This window comes from Antedon bifida, chromosome 8 (assembly GCF_963402885.1).
Source record: "Antedon bifida chromosome 8, ecAntBifi1.1, whole genome shotgun sequence".
Classification (NCBI taxonomy): domain Eukaryota; kingdom Metazoa; phylum Echinodermata; class Crinoidea; order Comatulida; family Antedonidae; genus Antedon; species Antedon bifida.
The window spans coordinates 7,979,538-8,001,001 of NC_136233.1; the positions used below are offsets into that span (position 1 = coordinate 7,979,538).

The 21,464-nt window shown below is 34.8% G+C and overlaps 3 protein-coding genes across 3 annotated transcripts; 1 reads left to right on the forward strand and 2 right to left on the reverse strand.

Moving 5' to 3' along the window:
* Positions 1–4,363: 4,363 nt before the first annotated feature.
* Positions 4,364–6,404, reverse strand: LOC144850523 (uncharacterized). The gene is made up of 3 exons (XM_078707810.1): positions 6,297–6,404; positions 5,427–6,179; positions 4,364–4,380 (listed from the first exon to the last, which is right to left on the reverse strand). The coding sequence occupies exons 1-3, from the start codon at positions 6,310–6,312 to the stop codon at positions 4,364–4,366; spliced, it is 786 nt and encodes a 261-aa protein (XP_078563936.1). The 5' UTR covers positions 6,313–6,404.
* Positions 6,405–9,478: 3,074 nt separating this feature from the next.
* Positions 9,479–10,861, forward strand: LOC144850243 (uncharacterized). Its single transcript, XM_078707482.1, has 3 exons — positions 9,479–9,770; positions 10,100–10,322; positions 10,569–10,861. Exons 1-3 carry the CDS (start codon positions 9,563–9,565, stop codon positions 10,849–10,851), a joined length of 714 nt encoding a protein of 237 aa, XP_078563608.1. The 5' UTR covers positions 9,479–9,562; the 3' UTR covers positions 10,852–10,861.
* Positions 10,862–11,640: 779 nt separating this feature from the next.
* Positions 11,641–20,476, reverse strand: LOC144850219 (putative Na(+)/H(+) antiporter nhx-9). Its single transcript, XM_078707454.1, has 12 exons — positions 20,124–20,476; positions 18,023–18,486; positions 17,430–17,692; positions 17,041–17,264; positions 15,484–15,683; positions 15,126–15,215; positions 14,804–14,874; positions 14,436–14,654; positions 14,131–14,233; positions 13,553–13,778; positions 12,993–13,013; positions 11,641–12,500 (listed from the first exon to the last, which is right to left on the reverse strand). The coding sequence occupies exons 1-12, from the start codon at positions 20,413–20,415 to the stop codon at positions 12,289–12,291; spliced, it is 2,385 nt and encodes a 794-aa protein (XP_078563580.1). The 5' UTR covers positions 20,416–20,476; the 3' UTR covers positions 11,641–12,288.
* Positions 20,477–21,464: the final 988 nt, after the last annotated feature.

Below are 21,464 nucleotides of genomic sequence, written 5' to 3' on the forward strand. Positions count from 1 at the left end.
CAACAAAACCAAAATTTCCAAACTGTACACCGACACTCCAGAAAAGAAAATATGATTGAAATTTGCAGAAAGAAGCAACACTGTTATTTCAAAGTCCGTAACGTCTGTAATTATTACGGAAATTCGCCCAAATTTTACGGACGTAGGGAAATGTGTAGTGGCCTTTCATATCTTCTCACAAGCAATCCAAACAGTCAACAAAACAAAAACGCTGACCGCCGGTAAATTATGCACGGTATTGTGTACTGCTGGTTAATTTTACGCTGCAGTCTGTTCCAACCCTGGACTTCTATAACGTTAATGGTTAATATATTATATTATGAGTGAGTTTAAGGGCGGGGAGTTGGGTCGAATAAATAATTGGTATACCAAGTTCATGTACCAGAACCTCGATCCCCGCATAGTATTGTTTTCAGAAAGACATTGCGAGGGCCGAGGTTCTTTGGAGTCGCTGGCTACAACATTACAGTAGACTGTTGTGTCGAAATAGGTGTTTTGTTTACGTTGAGGAAAAAGTGTATTTTTTTGTATGGAGGGTATGATGTTACATACCATGCTAGGAGTTTTTTTTTTTAACAGAAATGTTAAGCTTACGATTTTAGAATTATTTCCAGCTTCTTGTGTGTGACCAATAATACTTAAAACTCATTTTGCTATCTTGTTTAATTCACATTTTAAAATACAAATATCATGAAAGTTAAAAAAAAAAACTGATACAATAAACTCTGATTATAGCTCAAATAATGAAAGTGATTCAAAAAGAAGAAAACACAGACGACGTGGAAAGAAATATGGTAGATCAAAAACAAGCAAGTGTAGTAATATTAAAATAGTATTTAATAATATCAATAGGTTAACGTCTGTTAGACTCAATGAGATTGCTCATTTAATCAAAGAGAATAATGTTCAGGTTTTTGGCGTTGCAGAAACCTTTTTAACTAATGATAATAATATTAATATAGATGGTTATAATTGGCTTGGTAAATGTAGAAAACACAAGAGAGGAGGGGGTGTAGGTGCCTTTGTTGCGAAAGATATCACTATTTTAGATGACAATGTTTTTAATTGTAAATCCGATGACTACGAAAGAATTTGGGTAAAAGTGTGTTTTGATTCAAACACACCAGTGTATATATCGGTAGTATATTATCCTGTTAATGGAGTTGACAGTGAGAAATCAGATGAATTGACTAATCACTTATTATCAGAAGTTATCCAATTAGAAAATAATGCAGAAAATCATGAGCCTCTCATTCTGATAATGGGGGACTTTAATGGTAGAATTGGTCATGAAATTGCTAATGGTGATCCACAGGTTAATAGTAATGGTAAGCGTTTACTACAATTTAAGGATGATTCAAATATGTTTATTTTAAACTGTAGTCCTTTATGTGAAGGGGTGGTTACTTGGTGCAAGGGTAATCAGAAAAGCACCATTGATTACATACTTTGTTCTAAAAATATGTTGAATAATGTAGTAAAGTTCATTGTTGATGAAGACAGAAAGCTAGGCACAGGAAGTGATCACAATAGCCTTTTGTTAGAACTAGATACTACCCTAATCACTCCTGTCAATCATCATTCTTATGCTAATCATGTATGGAATACTGCAGGTATTCAGGATTTTGTTAAGTATCAAGAAAATATTGAAAACAACTTTTCCAACTGGGATGCTGATGGCTTTAATAATGTTGATAACTTGTGGGAATCCTGGAAATCTATTGTTGTTTCTTCAGCTAAGGATGGTATTGGTATTAAGAAATTAAGTAAAAAACGTAAACATTGGTTTGATAATGAAGTTAAAAAAGCAATAGCAGAACGAAGAGAGGCTGCTCGTGCTCATAGACGCTCAGTTAAATTAGATCCCAATTGTGCTCACACAGATAATCTGTGGCAATCTTATCAAGAAAAAAGGATACATGCCAAAAAACTTAGATCTAAGAAAATTACTGAAACTAGGGTAAATAAATCGGTAGAGATTGCTAATAAAGGAGGACCATCCTGTAGGGACTTTTGGAACATATTAAAAGGGTCTAATGACAAACGTAGTAAATCAGGCATTAATTGTGTAAAAATCCCAGAATCAGATGAAACTACTTGTGATAAAGGAAAAATACTTTATTTTGTTAAAGAGTATTGGGAGAACTTAGGTAAGGCTAATAACGATTATGATTGTTTTACATATTTAACAAAGCGGGCGGTTGATGAGATGCGTTCTAAAACATTAGGTAATGATAACGATGACGAAAATTTACTATGTGACATTAATATAGACCTTGATATAATCATTGAGGCACTTGCAATCGCTAAAAATAATAAAGCTCCGGGAGTTGATGGAATAACCAATGAGCTTTTAAAAAATGGTGGAGACGCTTTAGCGGCATCACTAGTTTGTTTATTTAATAGAATTATCAAATTAGAAACAATCCCAAGTGAGTGGAATATGAGTATCGTTGTACCAATATTTAAAAAGGGAGATCGTAAAGACCTAAATAATTATAGAGGCATCTCATTAACATCTTGTGTTTCCAAAATATTTAACAGAGTAATCTCAATGTATATATCTTGTTTTGTTGAAAAAGAAAATATACTTTCGGAAGTCCAGGGAGGCTTTAGAGCCTATCACCGTTGTGAAGATCACATCTTTACATTGAAAAGTATTTTATCTTGTCGTTCAATTGAAGGTAAAACTACACATCTAGCTTTCCTGGACTTCCGAAAAGCATTTGATAGTGTATGGCGTGATGGTCTCCTAAAATGTGCCTGGGATACGGGAGTTAGAGGGAAAATTTGGAAAATAATAAGCTCACTATATGACAATGTTAAAGCAAAAGTAAAAGTGGGGGAAAGCATGACTGATGAGTTTAATATCCACAAAGGAGTAAAACAAGGGTGTGTACTCTCACCAATTTTATTTTCTATATTTATTAATGAATTTGTTAAACTTCTTCGTGAAAGCAATTTCGGGGTAAGAATGAATGGTGTCTGGATGGGAGGGCTCTTTTGGGCTGATGATGTTATATTGATTGCTAATAATGAAAGGGAAATGACTGAAATGTTAGAAATTGCCAATATATTCGCCAAAGAATGGAAACTTGGTTTTAATCATGAAAAATCAAATGTCATGGTTGTTGGAAAACGCATAAATAAAGATAAAGAGTGGAAATTAGGTGAAAAATCGATAAAAGAAGTAAATAGTTATAAATATTTAGGGGTCTATATTTCCTCAAACATGAGTGAACATTCACATTATGAACATGTTATCCAAAAGGGCAACCGGCTTATAGCTTATATCAAAGGTATCATAGCTAACCTTGATGACTTTAACCGGGTGTACTATGGAAACATACTGTGGAAAACCATTGCAATTCCTTCAATAAATTATGCTTGTAGCATTTGGTATAATAATTCCAAGAAGGATAACGAAGACCTAGAGAAAGTGCAATTGCAAATGGCCCGCTTTCTTCTCAAAGCTCCACGGTATACTCCAAAAGAGGCACTTTATGGTGACCTTGGGTGGGTTCCATTATCCAAGTTACACAAACTGTCCAGAGTTAAACTATTCAATCGTTTTATAACTATGGATGACCACAGGTGGCCTAATATTGTACTTAATTCTATGCTACAATTGAAATGTGACTTTGATCGTTTAAAATATAAATTTCTTAGTAGTTGTGTTGACATATTTGAAAAATGTACAGATATAGGCTTTTACAACAATGTTTTTGATAATGATAGTTTAACTCTTGTTCCTTTCTCAGTCAGCAATGTCGAGCGATGTGTGTCAGAATCATATAAATCAGAGTGGTCAAATAATATAATGCAAAAAACCTCATTAAATTTATACTCAAAATTGAAACCTTTCCCTAATTTAGAAAAATATTTACTTGATAAAACACATTTTTATGAGACAAGTCTGAAATTTAAATTAAGATCTAACACTCTACCTTTAGATTGTAAAACTTATAAATGGTCCAATGATGTGTCCGGTCTTTGTACTTTATGTGGGAATGGTGAAATTGAAGACATTAAACATTTTTTATTAAACTGTAAAGCATTTGATAATATTAGAATGAAAGAATTATCCATTCTACAAAATAATCTTGTGCTCTGTAATGATTATGACACATGGAATCGTTACACAACAGCCAGTGCTGATGATAAATTACAGTATATTTTAGGTGGAGATTCTATCGCGATTTGTAAAGAATCTGAGACCTTTTTTGATTTGTTTTGTAAACAATACACAAGAGCTGCATGGGAGAAACGGTCAGAACTTAAATCTCCCAATATATAGATTGTTTTTCTTTTGTATTGTTGCTTTTATATATGATTTGTAAATATTATACACCTGTGATAACAACTATAGGTCTTCAGTACCTGATGTTGAAACACAATGGTTTGTAATGTAAACTCTTTACTATATATTTTATGTTTATTTTTATATACCTTTTTAAATTATCAACTCAAACCTATGATACTGTAGGACAATTTAATACAGTACCTGTATTACCATGTTGATAATTATTTTTCTTTTATATTTTTGCAAATAGTTTAAGAACCTGTATCCGTCATATTATGTATTGTTTTGATGTATTATGTTAATTTGGATGCACCACTTCTGTGTGTGCCACCGATGCAAAGGTGTCATTTCCTAATAAATTATTATACTATTGGTTGTCTGCTGCAGCATCCGGGATAGTTCTGGTGTTTCGCCGTCGATGCTTGCGTGCCCATAACCAGATCGGTAACGGGACGATTCGGCCCTGAGACGATTCGGCCCGGGACGATTCGGCCCTGGGACGATTCGGCCCGGGACTATTCGGCCCGGGACGATTCGGCCCTGAGACGATTCGGCACACTTAAATTTATCGGCTTTGATATGAATTTTATAAGCATAAAATAAGCTTTTTCCCCAAACTTTATTTCCAGAGAGACTATGGGGTAGTACTACTAGGGATAAAGATGCAATAAAGCAAACATTTTGAAAACATTGTCGAAAATGATCAATTTTTAGTCACGCGAACGATGTAAACAAGTTACGCCCTCTGTTGGCCGCTTGGCGAATGCACGAAATAAACAAGGTTTTCGAAGTAATAAATTGAATATAAAATTAGGTTTTTTTGATTATTTATTATATATATTATTTCAAAATTGTCAATATCAATAAAATACGGATTGTTAAACACCTTTAAAAACTTGATAAATACCCAAAAAATGAATATGAATTTGGTCTAAAGTGAGACGTTTCGGCCCACAAAGTGGGATGTTTCGGCCCAAAAGTGGGCCGAATCGTCCCACCAAAAGTGGGCCGAATAGTCCCGGGCCGAATCGTCTCAGGGCCGAATCGTCCCTGAACCGCCAGATCCGTCGAAGCCACGGCACTCGAATTCGCCAACGGTGGCGGCGAGGTTGGGCAGTAGTACCTTCCAGTTGATTACTGCCCACTGTTGCGTTATCAGCATCAATGGCTGGCGTCGTGGTCTCGTCACGACGTGCCATTACATCTCCTTGGTGTTTGTTCGTTGCTCCATCACCAGCACTATGATCCATTACTCTATTCCTATCTTCGCTCTCAACTAACTGTCGTCTAGTCAGTAACGCCTGCGACTCCTCATTTGAGCGGGAATGTCCAACTTCTTGAACATCGGCTACACTATTAGCACGATTAAATTTACGTTGCCTGATTTCAACTATGTATTCGCATCGCTGTGCAAATTCTTCCTCTGCTTCGCGTTTCATTTCCATCCTCATTTCTTTTCTCAGAAAATATCTCTTTCTAAAACCGTCATCTGGGAAAATCTGTAAATTCTTCGCATTTTCATCACGTTTTCTTGATTTCAAACTCATTTTGTATGCGTGTGCACACCTCAGACGTCTGTTTTCATAATATTGTATTTTTTCATCTGTCGTTCCTCCGGTGAAAGCACCAGCCGGTGGTTCTTGTAAATTTTTAACTCGTCTATCGGCTAAGTCGACGTAATCGGACATCAGATCAGTAAACCGTTGAATCTCAGAACGGGCACTTGCTAGCAAGTTTCTGATTGTTCCAGCATCAGAATCATTTGTTGAATTTACTGGAACTTGTTTAGGTCTTCTAAACGATGGCGGTAATTCGAGAGAGCGCTCTCGGTTGTTCGGTTCATGTCTACGACGGGTCCCAGACTTATGCACAGGACCTTAATAACAAAAGAAATGAAAATGAATTGTTGTACAGTATAGGCCTAAATCAATTCAATAATCAATGCAATTACAGTATTATATAATAAAAATACTACATAAGTAAATTATCTTACCATTTGGCATATCCATTTATTAATTCTCTTAGATTTCTAGTTAATAATAGCAGATGTGGTCAGTATAAAACGATCTTCTTCGTTTTAGCTGTTCAATTGAATGTTTATTATTGCCGTTTCCATAGTACAATTTTACCCGCATTCACTAGTAAAACGCGCGCGTACCAACACAGATCGTCGGAAATGATGAGCGCGCGTGTCAGTGCAATGCGCAATTCGGAAATTGTTAAAATGGAGCGAACCTAAAATGCGCAGACAGAAAGTGGGGAAACACCGATGGAATACGTCTTGCTGAAGTTGCAAAGCTTCTTCAATAACGATTTGGAAGCCATGGACAGCATGTGTAGCGAGAAATTGAGGATTCTGATTAACAACGGAGCCGTCTGGACATTAAGTTTCAGTCGAGATGACCCATTTACCCTCCTACTACCACTTCCTGATTGGTTTGCCATACATATCAGAGACAGCGAGTGTTGTTATTGAAGGATCAGATATTGTTTGTCTGTTGTTTGTGTTCGAGAAGCTGCAAGAGCCTCTAAGATCACACCTGATTACAATGAACGATACTCCCCGGTCTTTGAAACATCTCTCCATGTTGTTTATTCGCGACTATTTTGGCCGAAATGACTGTTGTTTTTGTTTCTTGATACTTTCGCAATAATGTTAACATAAAACTATCCTATTAATTTAATGTGAATAGCTTACATTATCAACTTCGACAAAACAATTTTTTCATACATTAATGGACAAAAGTGCAATCAACAAGTTCCTTGCTATAATTGATAGTTTATATAGTATAGGGGTATCGCGTTCGTTTCAGTGCAGGGGTGGACGCAGGGGGTGTTGCCCCAGTTACCCTTAATTTCATACTAAATGTTTTTTTCTGCCACTAAACTCAAATTTAGATCCCATTTTCATTTCCCTACTTCCATAATATTTGGGCGAATTTCCGTAATAATTACGGACGTTCCGAACTTTGAAAAACAGTGTTTAATTGCTTCTTTCAGCAAATTTCGATGGTGGTTGTACATAGTATATAGTGGATAAATGAAAATGAATTTAGGAAATTGTGGTTTTACTGACTTACTTAGCATTTATTTCAAAATAATAAAATTTAACGTTTTGCTCAATATATTTATAGCAGCAGCTTCACATTTTTTTTCTAAATTGTTTTAATTATTAATTGATAATAATTAATTTGTATTCATTGATTTTAATTGCTAGAATTTATTCAATTACCGATAGTACCTACCAAACAATGTTATCCTGGTTTTTCGCTTGTGTTTTACCGGCGGAAAAAAACAGGCGTGATACGATCTGTTTGCTACTGTGTAGCCCGATATAGAGTATCATTTCTATTCGTGAATTTTACGTGCGAGCGTACCATTTCCGGCCATCTAGGGGTGTCATTTAACAAAAATTCCCTCGCCACAGGCCCCACCATGGGGGGCCTGTGGCGCAAATTCTCAGTGTCTACGGCCCTCTGCGGACTCTTGGGCAACCCCCTTAAAATAGTTCTTCGACCGCCCGTGATATGATGAAATAGGATCTCAATTTTAATTCAGTGGCAGAAAAAAACATTTAGTATGAAATTAAGGGTGTTGCCCGGGCAACTGGGGCAACACCCTGCGTCCACCCCTGTTAGTGGTACTTATTATAAAACATAAAAACAAATACACGATTTCTTTACTAAGTGAATAAATAGTATATAGTTTAAAAGTGTCTGCTCTTTGCACCCGTTTCTCTTCTCCACTCTAATGTTAAAACATTGTAATTAATATATGCCAGGTGTATACGAAGTGGAGTAACATGAAAGCTGTCATTATACAAAGCCAGAGAAATTATCTAACTACCTATCTGGATTTTGAGACTTAAAGTAGGCCAGAACATAGTCTTTTTTATTTATTTATTGAATTGCATTTTTTTTTTCATATATTGTGTTTGAGAGTCAATCACAATTTTTCGAGGTTTCTGTATTTTTAGCTGACATCTAAATTTGCAGACAATCTACTTTGTCGATACCTTACCTTATTATAATTGTTATGAAAATCAATTTTTGTACTAATAAAGATCTGAATGATTTTAGTCTTGTAGTTCAGTACGAATTGTAATGTTGCATTTTTTGTTTTGCTTTATGAAAATGTAATATGTTTAAAAGACCCCCAGGAGCCAAAAAAGCTGGTTTTACATTTTGTTTGCATGCACCAGGTGGTCGGTCGCCATTTATAAATTGCCACTATCTACTTTAAAATATGATTAAAAAGTAGAGTTCTTGTTATCCTACAGACTTTTGGTATAAAAATGCTCACAATACTAATGTTTGTATTAACTGTAATACAATATTTTCTAGATAGGTTGCCAGAAAAGCGAGTATTATTTTTTATTCTTTTTACATCAAATCCATTTACTATATTAATTATTGCCAAAAACAGTTGCAGTTAGAGTAAATCAAATCACATTAAAAATGAAAATTATTTCATTTGAAATAAATATTTTTCATTCAATATTTCAATTATCAACACATAATGTGACATTAAATACGTAGGTTCTATTTATGCTCCAGACTTGATTTTTGTATCGAATACTTATAAGTTTGTATTAGCTGTAATGAAATATATTTTTGATAGGTTGCCAGAAAAAGCATTATTACCAGGAAACTGATTTTTGATGTAATTAATATACTGTAGGCCTATACTCTAGTAAATGGATGGAAAGAGAATCATAAAAATCAGTTTTCTGGAAATCATCGCTTTTCTGAAGAAAACCCTATTGAGAGATTTCCTCATTAATATAGTATTGTGAGTATGTTGATACCCTAGCATAAGCAGAACCTTTTGATCATAAGAATGTATGATCAAAAGCATTTTTTTCCCGCACCTGGCCGTTAGCTTTTCATATATAGCCCAAAAATGCAATCTGCCATAAAGCTAAAATTCGTACTATTACTAAACTATTATATTTTTTGTTGTTTTTGAGACGGGGGAAATGTTACTAAAATACTAGGCTTGGCCCAAATTATCTTTCACTTATACGCGCGCCCGCGCCCACTTCGTTTTAGTTGGTTGCTATGCAATGAATCCGCGCGTGGTGTTACATATTCAGTACTCTCTCCTCCTAGAAACTATTTATTACACGTCACTCTTCTTACTTGGTTTACTACGGTACTTTAGTACTTACTTGGTTTACGTACATCACGTCGTTAGGATAATAATCAATTATAATAGTTCGTTATAACATATATACTAGATATTATGTAGGCCTAGATAATGCCATTGTACATGAAAGATGCATTGGAAGTTGTTCCGCCGTCGAAGTGTGGCATCCACGAAGATCATAAACAGAATTGTAGACGTAAAAATAGAGATCTTGCTCCTAATGATAGGTTTGTCCTGAATAAGCTTTACAGTAATTATACCTTGCTAGCGCAAACGCCTTTGCAGAAGTTGATCAATCAAGTCAAAATCCAGAAGCCAAGTGAGTGTATAGAATGGTATAATTTACTCGATATCTAACGACAGTGACTTTTAAATATTTTAAAATGTCTAGGCTTAGGCCTAACTAACATTGTGATGTTTCTATTATTAGTGGACAAAATGTTTAAAGAATGAAAAGTTACGTTCCCACGTAACCTCTGAGACTTGAAAATCAGTACTATATGTATTGGTGGAATCTACTGGCAGATCTAAGTTTTAAGAAATAATGGTTGGGGATGTGGTTGGTTTTGGAGGTTCCAATGATTGATATTGAAACAGATTTTGAATCATCAAACGTAACCATTTCTTTCGTCAAATATTTTCACTTAGGGAGCGATAATTTATCTCCAACGTACCGTGGAAATTACTGGGAAGCAGAGCGCAGAGGGAGAGTTGAAGATCTAATGCCGTTCCATAATAAACTGTCACCCCCTCGTCCGATGTCTAAAACTATTGCCAGTGTGAATACTTCTGACAAGTTGTCGAAATTAATTAACTCCGATATAAGTAGAAATGTGCGTATACAGGCACCTTTGTCAACGGTAATTGTAAGGTATCAAAAGGACTGTAGATTTTGTAATTGAAAAGAGTACCTTTAACATGCTTCAAATTAGTTGAATGGTTTATTTTGATATAATATAATAAATTCTTCACTCATGTCATTGTTTTTTTTAATAATCAAACTATGATATGGCGGATCAAATGTTTTGATGTATGGGAGTGCTTATAAATAATTAGTGTAAATTGCCGGGCTTAACTTCCATTTTTGGTCACGTATATTATTATTGCTTGATTACAGGTGGCACAATTCGAGGTATTACGCTGGATATCCTATAAGACAGATTTTTGATATATTGCGAGTATTTGGTCGGATTGAGAGCCTTTGTATTGTCAGTGAACGAAGTGCACGTGCAACGTTTACAAGACTCGATAACGCATGTTCAGCTGTTAGCACGCGTTTCCTTGGAAACCCCAGCAATCCAATGCTCTGTGATTGGTTCCACAAAACAATGCTGAACAAAACATTCACAGTCAAACGACGTCACTTGCACGTGGCACATGATCCGTTCATTGGTTATTAGGAAAATGATGACAATGCTTGCTTTGCAAATATATAACGAAATCCTGTAGCCTATGCTTATAATAAAATGGACATTGGAAATTATGAATAATAGTATTTTAATATATTTTGCTTTGATACGTAACGGTATTGTTTTTTAAAAAAGGAGAACTAATGTCGCAATATAACAATTCTATAATATATTATTAACGAATTATATACATCCAACATAAAACACAACGAAGATTATGCCTAGTTTTAAAAGAATGATAAGTGTAACTTTTGCAAACAGTTTAAATACTGTAGTTTACTTCTACTTCCATATATTAACTCTACGTTTGTGCGTTATTTCTTTTCAAACAAGTAAAACATTTGTTTTATGTATAGGCCTATACACAACATTTTAAAATTTTTATTTGTATTGTATTTTGAGACAAAATTCTTTATTAATAAAACAAAAGGGTAAACAACAAAACAAACAAATAAAAAACCTCAGAACTTTAAAAAACAATTATGTCTCCTAAAAAGGCGGAGTTAACATAATTGATAACAGGCAAAATAAAATCAAAATAAGAATATAATAATAATAATTACATAATCAAAATAAATAGCTCCCTCTCTAACACTGCTATACAAATCAGTGATTTGTGATTAACAAATATTGAAATTCGTCTTCAATTTTGTTCTTATTGCAAAAGGTACATAGTCTACCAGAGGGCAAAGTACGGGTATGGCGCCCCTTTTCAATCATCAACGAATAGGCACTTGTTCTCAGTTTAGCACAATCTGAGCGCATCTCGACATTGAATAGTCGACAATAATTTTCAGTGACAAAATAATTTTTGAATAGGCAATAAAAATGCGCATCTTTGACTGATTGTTGTTTATATCATTACGCCAACAAACGCGCATTGTTCATGTAACTGGTCATTGACCGTTTTTTGAACTGAGAGGCACTATGTGCTTTCGGTGTTGTCCAGACGTAACCTAAATGGCAAACATTAAGTAGAGAATTTATACCACTGAACCAAGTAAATATAGAGTTACTTGATTGCAAGTTTCTGTTATCAAGCATCGAATTGATTATCAAAGAGTTAGTGCCTTTCATACAAATTACAAGCATAAACTAAGCATCTTATACAAAATCGGAGCAAGAAATAACAAACAAACCACCGGAATAGGTACTCGTACGGTATTTAAATGATAAATAATAATAATATCATTTCTGAGCGAAAAGAAGGAAAAATCGTTAAAAACTTGTCGTTTTATTGCAGTTGATGTTCTGCGTCTATCATAACTTTAATTTAAAAATACATTGGACTCTATTGATTCATTCAATCATACAGGACCGCTAATTTCTTAAATGTCTTACATTTCAAATGTTAAACTACCTTATAATTATATTGTACATATTATTAAGCAAATGATTTCAAGTGAATAAATCTCAAGTCATTCTTCCTCACAACGGAGTCTCACCGGTTCCTGGTGGTAAGTTTCGTGGGGGTTTGGGGCTGGGTATTGGACTTGGTTTTGCCTTTGGAGGTTTAGGTGACACTCTTGGAGATTTTGGTACATCGTAGGTTGAAGCACTATCTGCACCAGTCTGATTTGAATGATGCTCAACTTGACTCCCTTTCTTCCATGGAAAAGATGTTTCATTGTCATTTGATCCTTAAAATAACCAACATAATTAGATTTTGAGTAAATTTGAATAAACATTGTGAGAAATGTATAAATTGCTACCTTACAGTCCGTTAGGCCTAAATGTATCTCAATTGTTAATACTTTATAATATAGACAATTTAAGTCTAGTTTTGTACTTTTTTTTTCTTGTGTAGTTTCTTTTTTTTTTTATCTCCCACTCATGTACGAGTCGTTTATTTAAACCATTTCCCTGAATATCAAATATCAGGTTGCCAAAATGTCGATTTGAAATAAAAAAAAAAAGTCTTGTCGTCATTTTGACAACCTGACATTTGATTTACAGCGAACAACCAACAACCACAACGACCAATATTATACGTGGGAAAAACACAAGAACAACATAAATATAAGGTTATATAACTGTAAAACGTTCGGAGTTTATCCAAAATTATGTTTTAACTTTAGCTTTATGGCGTACTTTTAAGAATAGTGACATAACCTTATAGTATACAAATTTACCTGTATCTGTGATTTCATTTTCTGAAAACAAAATTAAATTTCATAATTATTGAGATTTATTAATAACACATAATATTATTTAATATATTTATATATAACAAAATCAAATATACCAAGGCTATCTAACAACATCATTGCGTCACTTTAGACATTATTATTGTTTGTTTTGTTATTTCTCATCGACATTAATACACAATATATTTCTACTCAAAACGAAATGGTAACGTTTGATACTTTTTTATATATTTGGCACACCACCAAAGATATATGGACTTCTGGTTCCTTGAGTTTCGATTAAGTGAATTTAGTACTTCAATTAGTCTTATTTCAATGAAAAAAAAGGTGCAAAGGAAATGTTATGACGAAGCAGAGCAGAGCAGAGCAGCAGACATGCAATCGAAATGAAAATATTCGTTCTTGAAATGGATAGAAAAGATGATTTTCTTTCAAAATATTCGATTGGCACGAATACATTCACGTATAATAACTATGATTCAAACTCTAATGGAACCTGAAACATATCACAAACTGAAACATCAAATCAAAATTAGTAAAATTACCATTTCTTGTTACTTCTTTGCTGCCATTTCTCATTTGAACACCTCTGACTTGAAGTGTATTTACTCGACTATCTCTGTTTGGTTCGTAAAGTCCTTCTTTTCTCTGTGAGCGTCTTCTTTCAGTTCGCAAATTGCGCATGTGACGCTGTACGCTGCGCTGCATGGCATTCGTAGACGGTGAAAGCTCTTCGTCGGTTAATATGTGGCGAGATATGCGGTGACTCTTCTATAAGTAAAAAAAAGGATTAATTTCAATTTAATGATCGTATGGTGGTATATACAAGAACATTATTAACTCTCACACAATTGTCACAAATTCAAGTTATTGCACAGGAGAAATGCTAAATGTTTTCACTGTAATCTGCTTGATACCCGTTTCGTACAAACTTCCCTGTACAAATCCGGTAATTGTTATACTCCATGTATGGATGCGTGCAATAAACGTGCAAACTATCTCTTTATTATAATACTTGGAATTACTTCTACTTCTACTGTTGCTCCAGTATCATTAACAGTATCACAGAGAGTGACAGTGTATCAGTGAATTCTACATAAATTGTATTAGTAAAACAAATTACTCTATTGCTAGGACGTCTAAGGATTCTGTCCAGATTGCCTTTCTCAATCGCATGTTCTTGTTCCATCTCGATTTGAACTTCGAATCTTGATTTTCTTTTATTTCTGTACAAAGAAAACATACAGTTGTATAGTGATATTGTGAATAAATGCGTTTTGATTAAAGTTCCGTGAATGGGGCCTAGACCATAAGTTAGCCTATAGTATGCATTAAACTTGGTTTTATACTTGTTGCCTTTCGTATACCATTGCAGTATGTTGTAAGCTTAATTGTGTCGTCTCAGAAGGCATGATTAGTTTAAATTACCTGGTTTTTTCCAGGACACCAATATTCTCTTCAGCGACACCAAGAAGGTTGCTCATAGACGGGCTACCAAATGGCACAAATCCACCTTGTTCTCTTAGGTACTCAAGAGCGTCTTTCTCGTTGAGCTTTTCGAATACTTTTATTATAGTAGCGTCTTTTGCTGCGTGTTTTTCTCTGATCAGTAGATGCTGGAAAACCTTTTCATTAAGGACATCCCATCTAAAAACAAGGGAAAAAAAGTTGTTTTTTGTCAAAGTATAATACTATACGATTGGTAACTCTACAATTTTACCTGCGTAATCCGTCCGTGACCTATAAGAAGTTGAATTTTCAACAATTAAGAGATTTAGTTTTACTGATGATCTTACCTTTTGTACCAGTAGTGGTGGCCATGATGACCAAGAACGTCTTCAATTCCCGCCATTAGATGCTCGTTCATCTGTGAAAATAAAACGCATCTTTTATTAGGCCTATATTTACAGATTTAGCTTATAAAAACCATATCGTACGTACAGTAATTTCATTCATACCATGCTACCGTGGCTTTTAGAAATCTGTAACACTGGAAAAATTGTTAACCACTTTCTTGCTCTAATACGGTGGTTTGCACAAACTGTTGTCATAAAAATAAGATAATTCAATGATAAGGCTTCATTTACTGTAAAGTTACTGGAAATTAGTTTTACTCACCCGAACATAAATCTGTTCAGTTAGCGTTGGCTTGTGATGGTCAGCTCTTTTGACTTTCAACCATTCCACTATGGGTTTTATTGTAGCACCCTAAAATTACAATTGCAAATTTGATTTTTAAATAGATTATATAACAATAATTATTATGCATTTTGTTGTTGATTCTTGTGATAACACAATGTCCCCGTCCATAACAATTTAATTGCATGTATGTGTTGGAAACTTATTGAGCAGGTTTAGTGTCATCTGCTCGTGGTGTGGCCTTAAGCAATTAGATGTTTTTATTTTCTGACTGTATCCTCCACCCCCACCCCCCACTCTCTCTGTATTTCCTGTATGTAAAACGCACGTCATATACCTGAATAAAAACTGTAAACATGACAACAACTATGGTTGTCGTGAAGAGAATTCTTCTACTTTCTACAAACTCTTCTAGCAGAGCAACAAGGGCAAATGCGATAGCACCTCTGATACCACCATAACACATGATGAACTGGTCCTTGTGAGAAACTTGGGCCAAGCGGAACTTATTTGCGAGGAATGTTTGCCAAATGACACCTATAACAAGAAACATACGGAATACGGAACAAAACAATATATATCGCTCACTAACGTAACAATCAACCACCAATGTAACATTAACCACTAACGTAACAAAAATCAACCACTAATGTAACAATTTCATTAACCACTAATATAACGTAACAGTTTAACCACTAACGTAACAAACTTCATTAATCACTAACGTAACAAAATTTAACCATTTAACAATTCCTTGTCCTATTTTTTTTTAAAGTTGGAAATCTAGGAATTGTTTAGTATAACTGGATGTTACATTTAACTAAATTAAACGTTTGTCTGTTTATTCTTCAATGTTTTATGTCTCTCTTAAGGGACAGCTTCTCATAATCAACCACCTTTCATAAGTGACCCCCCCCCCCCCCCCCACCCTCTTAAACGACCATCACCTCTCGTTAGAGACCGCGTCTTTTAGAGGACCACTTCTCGTAAGCGACCATATCCTCTCATAATGGAAAGCTTATCATAATCGACTGTCTCTCTGAAGGAATCACCTCTTCTAAAGGATCAACACCTCTCGTAAGGGACCATAGTGGTCATTTAAGAAAGATTGCCGCTTACCAGTGGTGGTCAATTATGTGTAGCGGTTCCTTACAAGAGGTGATGGTCCTTTAAAAAAGTCGGTTCCTTACGAGAGGTATTGGTCGTTAAGTCCGATCACTTACGTTACGAGAGGTGGTCGATTATGTCGAGAAGCGGTCCCTTAAGAGAGATGGTGGTCCCTTAAGAGAGGTGGTTGCTAATGAGTGTGGTTGCATACGATGTATGGTCGTTGTTGGGAGGTGATCACTTACGAGATGACTGCTTTTGAAGTCTTATGAAAGGTGGAGACTAATACTGTAGCTATAAGTAAAGAAATGCATTTGCACACATTTACAAACATAGGTTTGTAAGGTTTGTAAAAAACACACAGGATTAAAACTGAACTTCAAAAAAGTCTAAGATTTCCAACTTACAAATCCAAACATTTTTTACTGTTGTTAGTGGTTAAATTTGGTTACGTTAGTGGTTAATGAAGTTTGTTACGTTAGTAGTTAAACTGTTGTTACGTTATATTAGTGGTTAATGAAAATGTTACATTAGTGGTTGATTGTTACAGGGCCTACTCAAAAAATTCCACGTAAATTTCAGCATAGCCTACTGTCGCCAAGATTTGTTTTTTTTGTTTTTCTTAATAAAGCCTATCAATGTGTACATAAAATAAACGAAATCCAATAAGGAAATAGTATAAAATGTAAACGTTACTGATCTAGGTTTTTTTATATTCTGGACTTTGTTTATCCACGCAGAAATATTTGTATAAAACTGAATAAAGAATTAAAACAGTTTGGCTTACCAATAAATCGATATACTAAACAGAAAATTAAAGTGAAAATAACAAATGCTGTATCCCATTTATGTTGTCCAGAATCTACTAACGTTGTGATGCCAAGGAATATAAAGATAATGGTTTCACTGATACTGCTCAACATCTTCATAAAATACTTAATAGTAGTATGAGATTTCTGTGAAATGTTTTCTTCAACGTAAGGCTTCATGAACATGGCGCAAAAGACGATACTGAAGAATAAAACCAACTGTCATTATTAACTTTCATCTTTTCAATCATAAATATTCTTTGAATCAATCATCAATTCAGCTTCACACTATTAGAGAGGCTTAAACGCCCACCAGTGCACATAACTAATATGAGAAAATCTAGTTGTTTGATTTATATAAACTTACGCAAGTATTCCGGATAAATGGAATATTTCAGCAGTAAGGTAAGCCATGTAACTCATAATAAATACAATAGCCGGCTCGATGACGCGGACTTTGTGGGTAAAACGGGTGATGAAAGCAGACATGACACCCCAGATCAAGCCTACCAAGGTACCACCGATGCTGACGACGAAGAAGCTAGCGAAGCCACTGGCAATGTCAGACCCTGGAATACCACCAGTCTCTCTGAATATCTCCACAAAATCAACAAACGTGTGATAAAGTACCTGAAATTAGATTGTTATAAATAGAAAAATGTATGATTGCTACCAAACATCTCTTTATAAAGAGGTTGTGTAACTTAAACTAGCATTATCATTTATTGTTTCAGTATAAATAAAATGAATGGTAAAATAATTTGTACAAATGATAATTAAATAAGACATTATTGTCATTTTCAACTGTTTACTTGATTATCGCAAAGCTACATTCACATTGTTCCGTTCCACACGTATGGAAACCGGCGTCGTTTGTTAAACATAGAAATTGTATTCAGAATGTAACGCGCCGTCTTCCGTTCCGTAAAACGGAACAAGCGTGAATGTAGCTAAACTTACCACAGTCACAGCATCATTAAGAAGCGATTCACCGAACACAAGGATATGCAATACTTCATTGACGTGTACCTCCTCAAAAACAACTAAAACTGCAACCGGATCAACAGCCGATATTAAGCTACCAAACACTAAACATTCAAGAAGAATAATGTTCTGACTGACAATACCAGATTGTGCAATACCAAATAAAGAAAATCCCACCATCATAGCGTTGAACAGCGTCCCAACGACAGCATAAAGGAGGATAGTTCCTAAATTATCGAAGAACGATCGCGCCGGCATGAAGTATCCCGCCTCCAGCATGATTGGTGGTAGAAGGACGAGAAAAAAGAAATCACTATCAAGTCGCGCAAGATTTGCAAAGCTGCTATCACTCAAATGAAGTATACCACCGATGAAGAAGCCTACAAGAATCAGCAGACAACTTTCCGGGATGACATTTGGTAGTTTTGTATAATGAAAGCCTAAAGAAAATAAAGTGAAATTGTATTAGACATTGTATGTAATTCTTGAAAATGTTCTTCTGCATTGTAGTCAAAGTCAGTGTAGTCATATTCTTTTTTCTTCAAGTAGGCTAGTTACAGTCGGCGATGCATGCATAACAAAGTCTATGTTTAACAACTACTTACACTATTATATCGTGTAATGTATGATTTAAATCTCTGTGGTTTAAATACAGCCAGATTAAAATACAAAATAAATTCAAAGTTACACCTGAGAGTGGCTGAGTGCTCTTCAAATGATATTCTTTAAAAATATAATATTAGGAATTCTTATTGCCCCAGATTATATGCGCGCGTGTACTACAAAGGAAGGTCTATGTTTAACAACCTTACAAACTACATTAATGTGTTATGCACGATATGCAAGAACACAAACGCACTAATTAACCGAGTAACAAATATTAGTATCTATAGTTTTAAATTTAGCATGTTCAGAGTTTTTGCGGCCAAAAACATTGAAAGAAGACCGACGACCGAATGACCAACCAACGAGCTGCCAAATCGACTAGTTGCGCTCCCTCCACTCTCCCTCTCCTTTACTAAAAGGCTGGATCCGACCCTGCTCAAAATATAAGGGAAAATGTCAACTTTTAATAGACTAGTAGGCCTACCTCAGTTTTCTTTTGTAAAATATCAATTGTTAATACATATGATAACGTCATGTCATTTCAGACCATCTAGAAATGTCATATTTTCAAAATCGTCTCAACGTAGCCCCAACCATGGTGTGCCTGAGTTGGTGTGGACTCTCTATATTTGCGCCCAACCAACCCCCACCTCCCCCCACTTTTCAGAAATCCTCGATCCGCCCCCACAACTGTTGTGAATTTAAAATTTAAAATAATGCCACTGTCTCATTTGAGTGTTCTATCTTTGTTGTTGATCGAATCAGTTATCGTGACAGACTAATTACCTATTTGTTGTCATTTAAATACGTTGATTATACTTCCTTCTTCAAAAAATTAAATTTATATAAGTAAATACTTTCATACAGTACTTTATGTATAGGAAGTACATCATTGTTTGGTTTTGCTGTCGCATTGTTTGTCAATTTCACGCTTGAACAAAGATATTTATAGTATCATTTTTGAAAATCTATAACGAACAACAACAGATTGAAGTTGAATGGGTTTATTGAAATGACTTTGCCAAAATAATTATGTACAGACAGCATACTAATACGACGAGCCATTATTGAAAGTGCACCACCACTAAATGATTTTGCTAAAATACTTATTATACTGTGAATTAGTTCTATATTGGGACTATAGTTCTCTTCACCCGTAACTTATATGTCAGTGGGCCTAAACAGCCTCAGGTGCACTATTGGGTTTTACAAATTCTAAAAAAGTTACTGGTACAGTATAGATAGCCTGTAGCCTATGCAATGTACAATATGAACCATGTAGGCCAAACACTGACAATTAGACATGCACGAGATAATCGGAACAGACTCAAAGAAAACAATGTTTTATAGATGAGATTTTACAATTTCTAAAATGAGTAGGCACTTCACACTGACCCGTTTGACACTGCTGAATTTCCACTTGAGTGAAAGTTTAAAACAAGGAAGTAAACAACAGTTAAAATAGTCTTACCCATTTTTGCGAGACTGGCAATGATTATCCATAAACATACAACATATAACAACTCAACACGTTCCCATTCAAATGAAATAATGTGTACTTTAGTCTGTTCATGTTCTCCTTCCTCCTCTTTCTCGTCATGTCTTGATTCATTAGTCTCAGAATGTTCTTGTCTCGATTTTCGCAGTAAAAGCTCAGAGTCGCCTTGATGATTGTGTCTAAATTCATAGCTTAAACTTGTAGAAAATATTAAAATCAGTAAAATAAATATGCATTGTATGCCGATCCTCTCTGAGAATGCCATTTTAAAAAGAGTCACTACTTCAGTAGTAGACCTATATCCCTGTCCGCTGACTGGTAATGTGCGTATGAAGGCACCCGATAATCATTTGTTCTTTTACTTCCTTGTACGAGAATAACTTTATTTTCATCACATCCGCATGCGGCGGTGTGCTGCAGATCGTGTAATAGGCCCTATTGATTATCCGCTTCCTATGAAACATCTCTGTACTTGCTTCTATTGTGTGATTTATATCTCTAACCCGCTACATATTATCTTAAAATTATGCCGATATTATTATAAATTCTGACTCAAATACACAATAAATTCTAAGTAGGCCTATAGCAAGGATGTATGGGCCTACAGCAAGGATGTATATCCCCCTGCTGCCAGAAAAATTGAAATATTTTAAAATTTGAGTTTTATTATTGTTATTGTTACTTTTATTCACGTTCTGAAATATTTTTGTTTTTTTAATGTGTATGTTTTGATGTATTTTATTTTCTGTCGGCACTTTCAACACAAGCTCTGTTTCTTGAAATGTGCCTCCTTCATTGTATATTGTAAGAAATTATATGTTTGTTTATGAACGAAGAAAATAAATGTTACTTTGATTGTTAATGAGTGATAATCTCGGTATATTTTATGTATGTGTTATTTGCATCATCAAACTAACACGAACATACAACATTAATGCAGCCTGATAACAAAATTAAAATTACGAAAAATTGCAGAGCGTGTTGGAAACTCAACCAGAGCGACAAGGATGACGAAGGAGAACATTTTTAGCTTCAAGTAAATGTGTCATGTAAATAAGTGAAAGCCTTATCAGTGCATCCATGTGGGCCGATAGATAGGCCTAATGATCATAGTTTCTAACCCGAACTTACCAAGGGCAGCTTTATACAAAACAAAATCATATAACGGCTAACTTAGCAGACTGAGTTAAACCGGGTGCCAAACTGGTACGGCATATTCGAGGATCTTGAATCTTGAACCACTAACGTAACAAAAATCAACCACTAATGTAACATTAACCACTAACGTAACAACAGTTTAACCACTAACGTAAC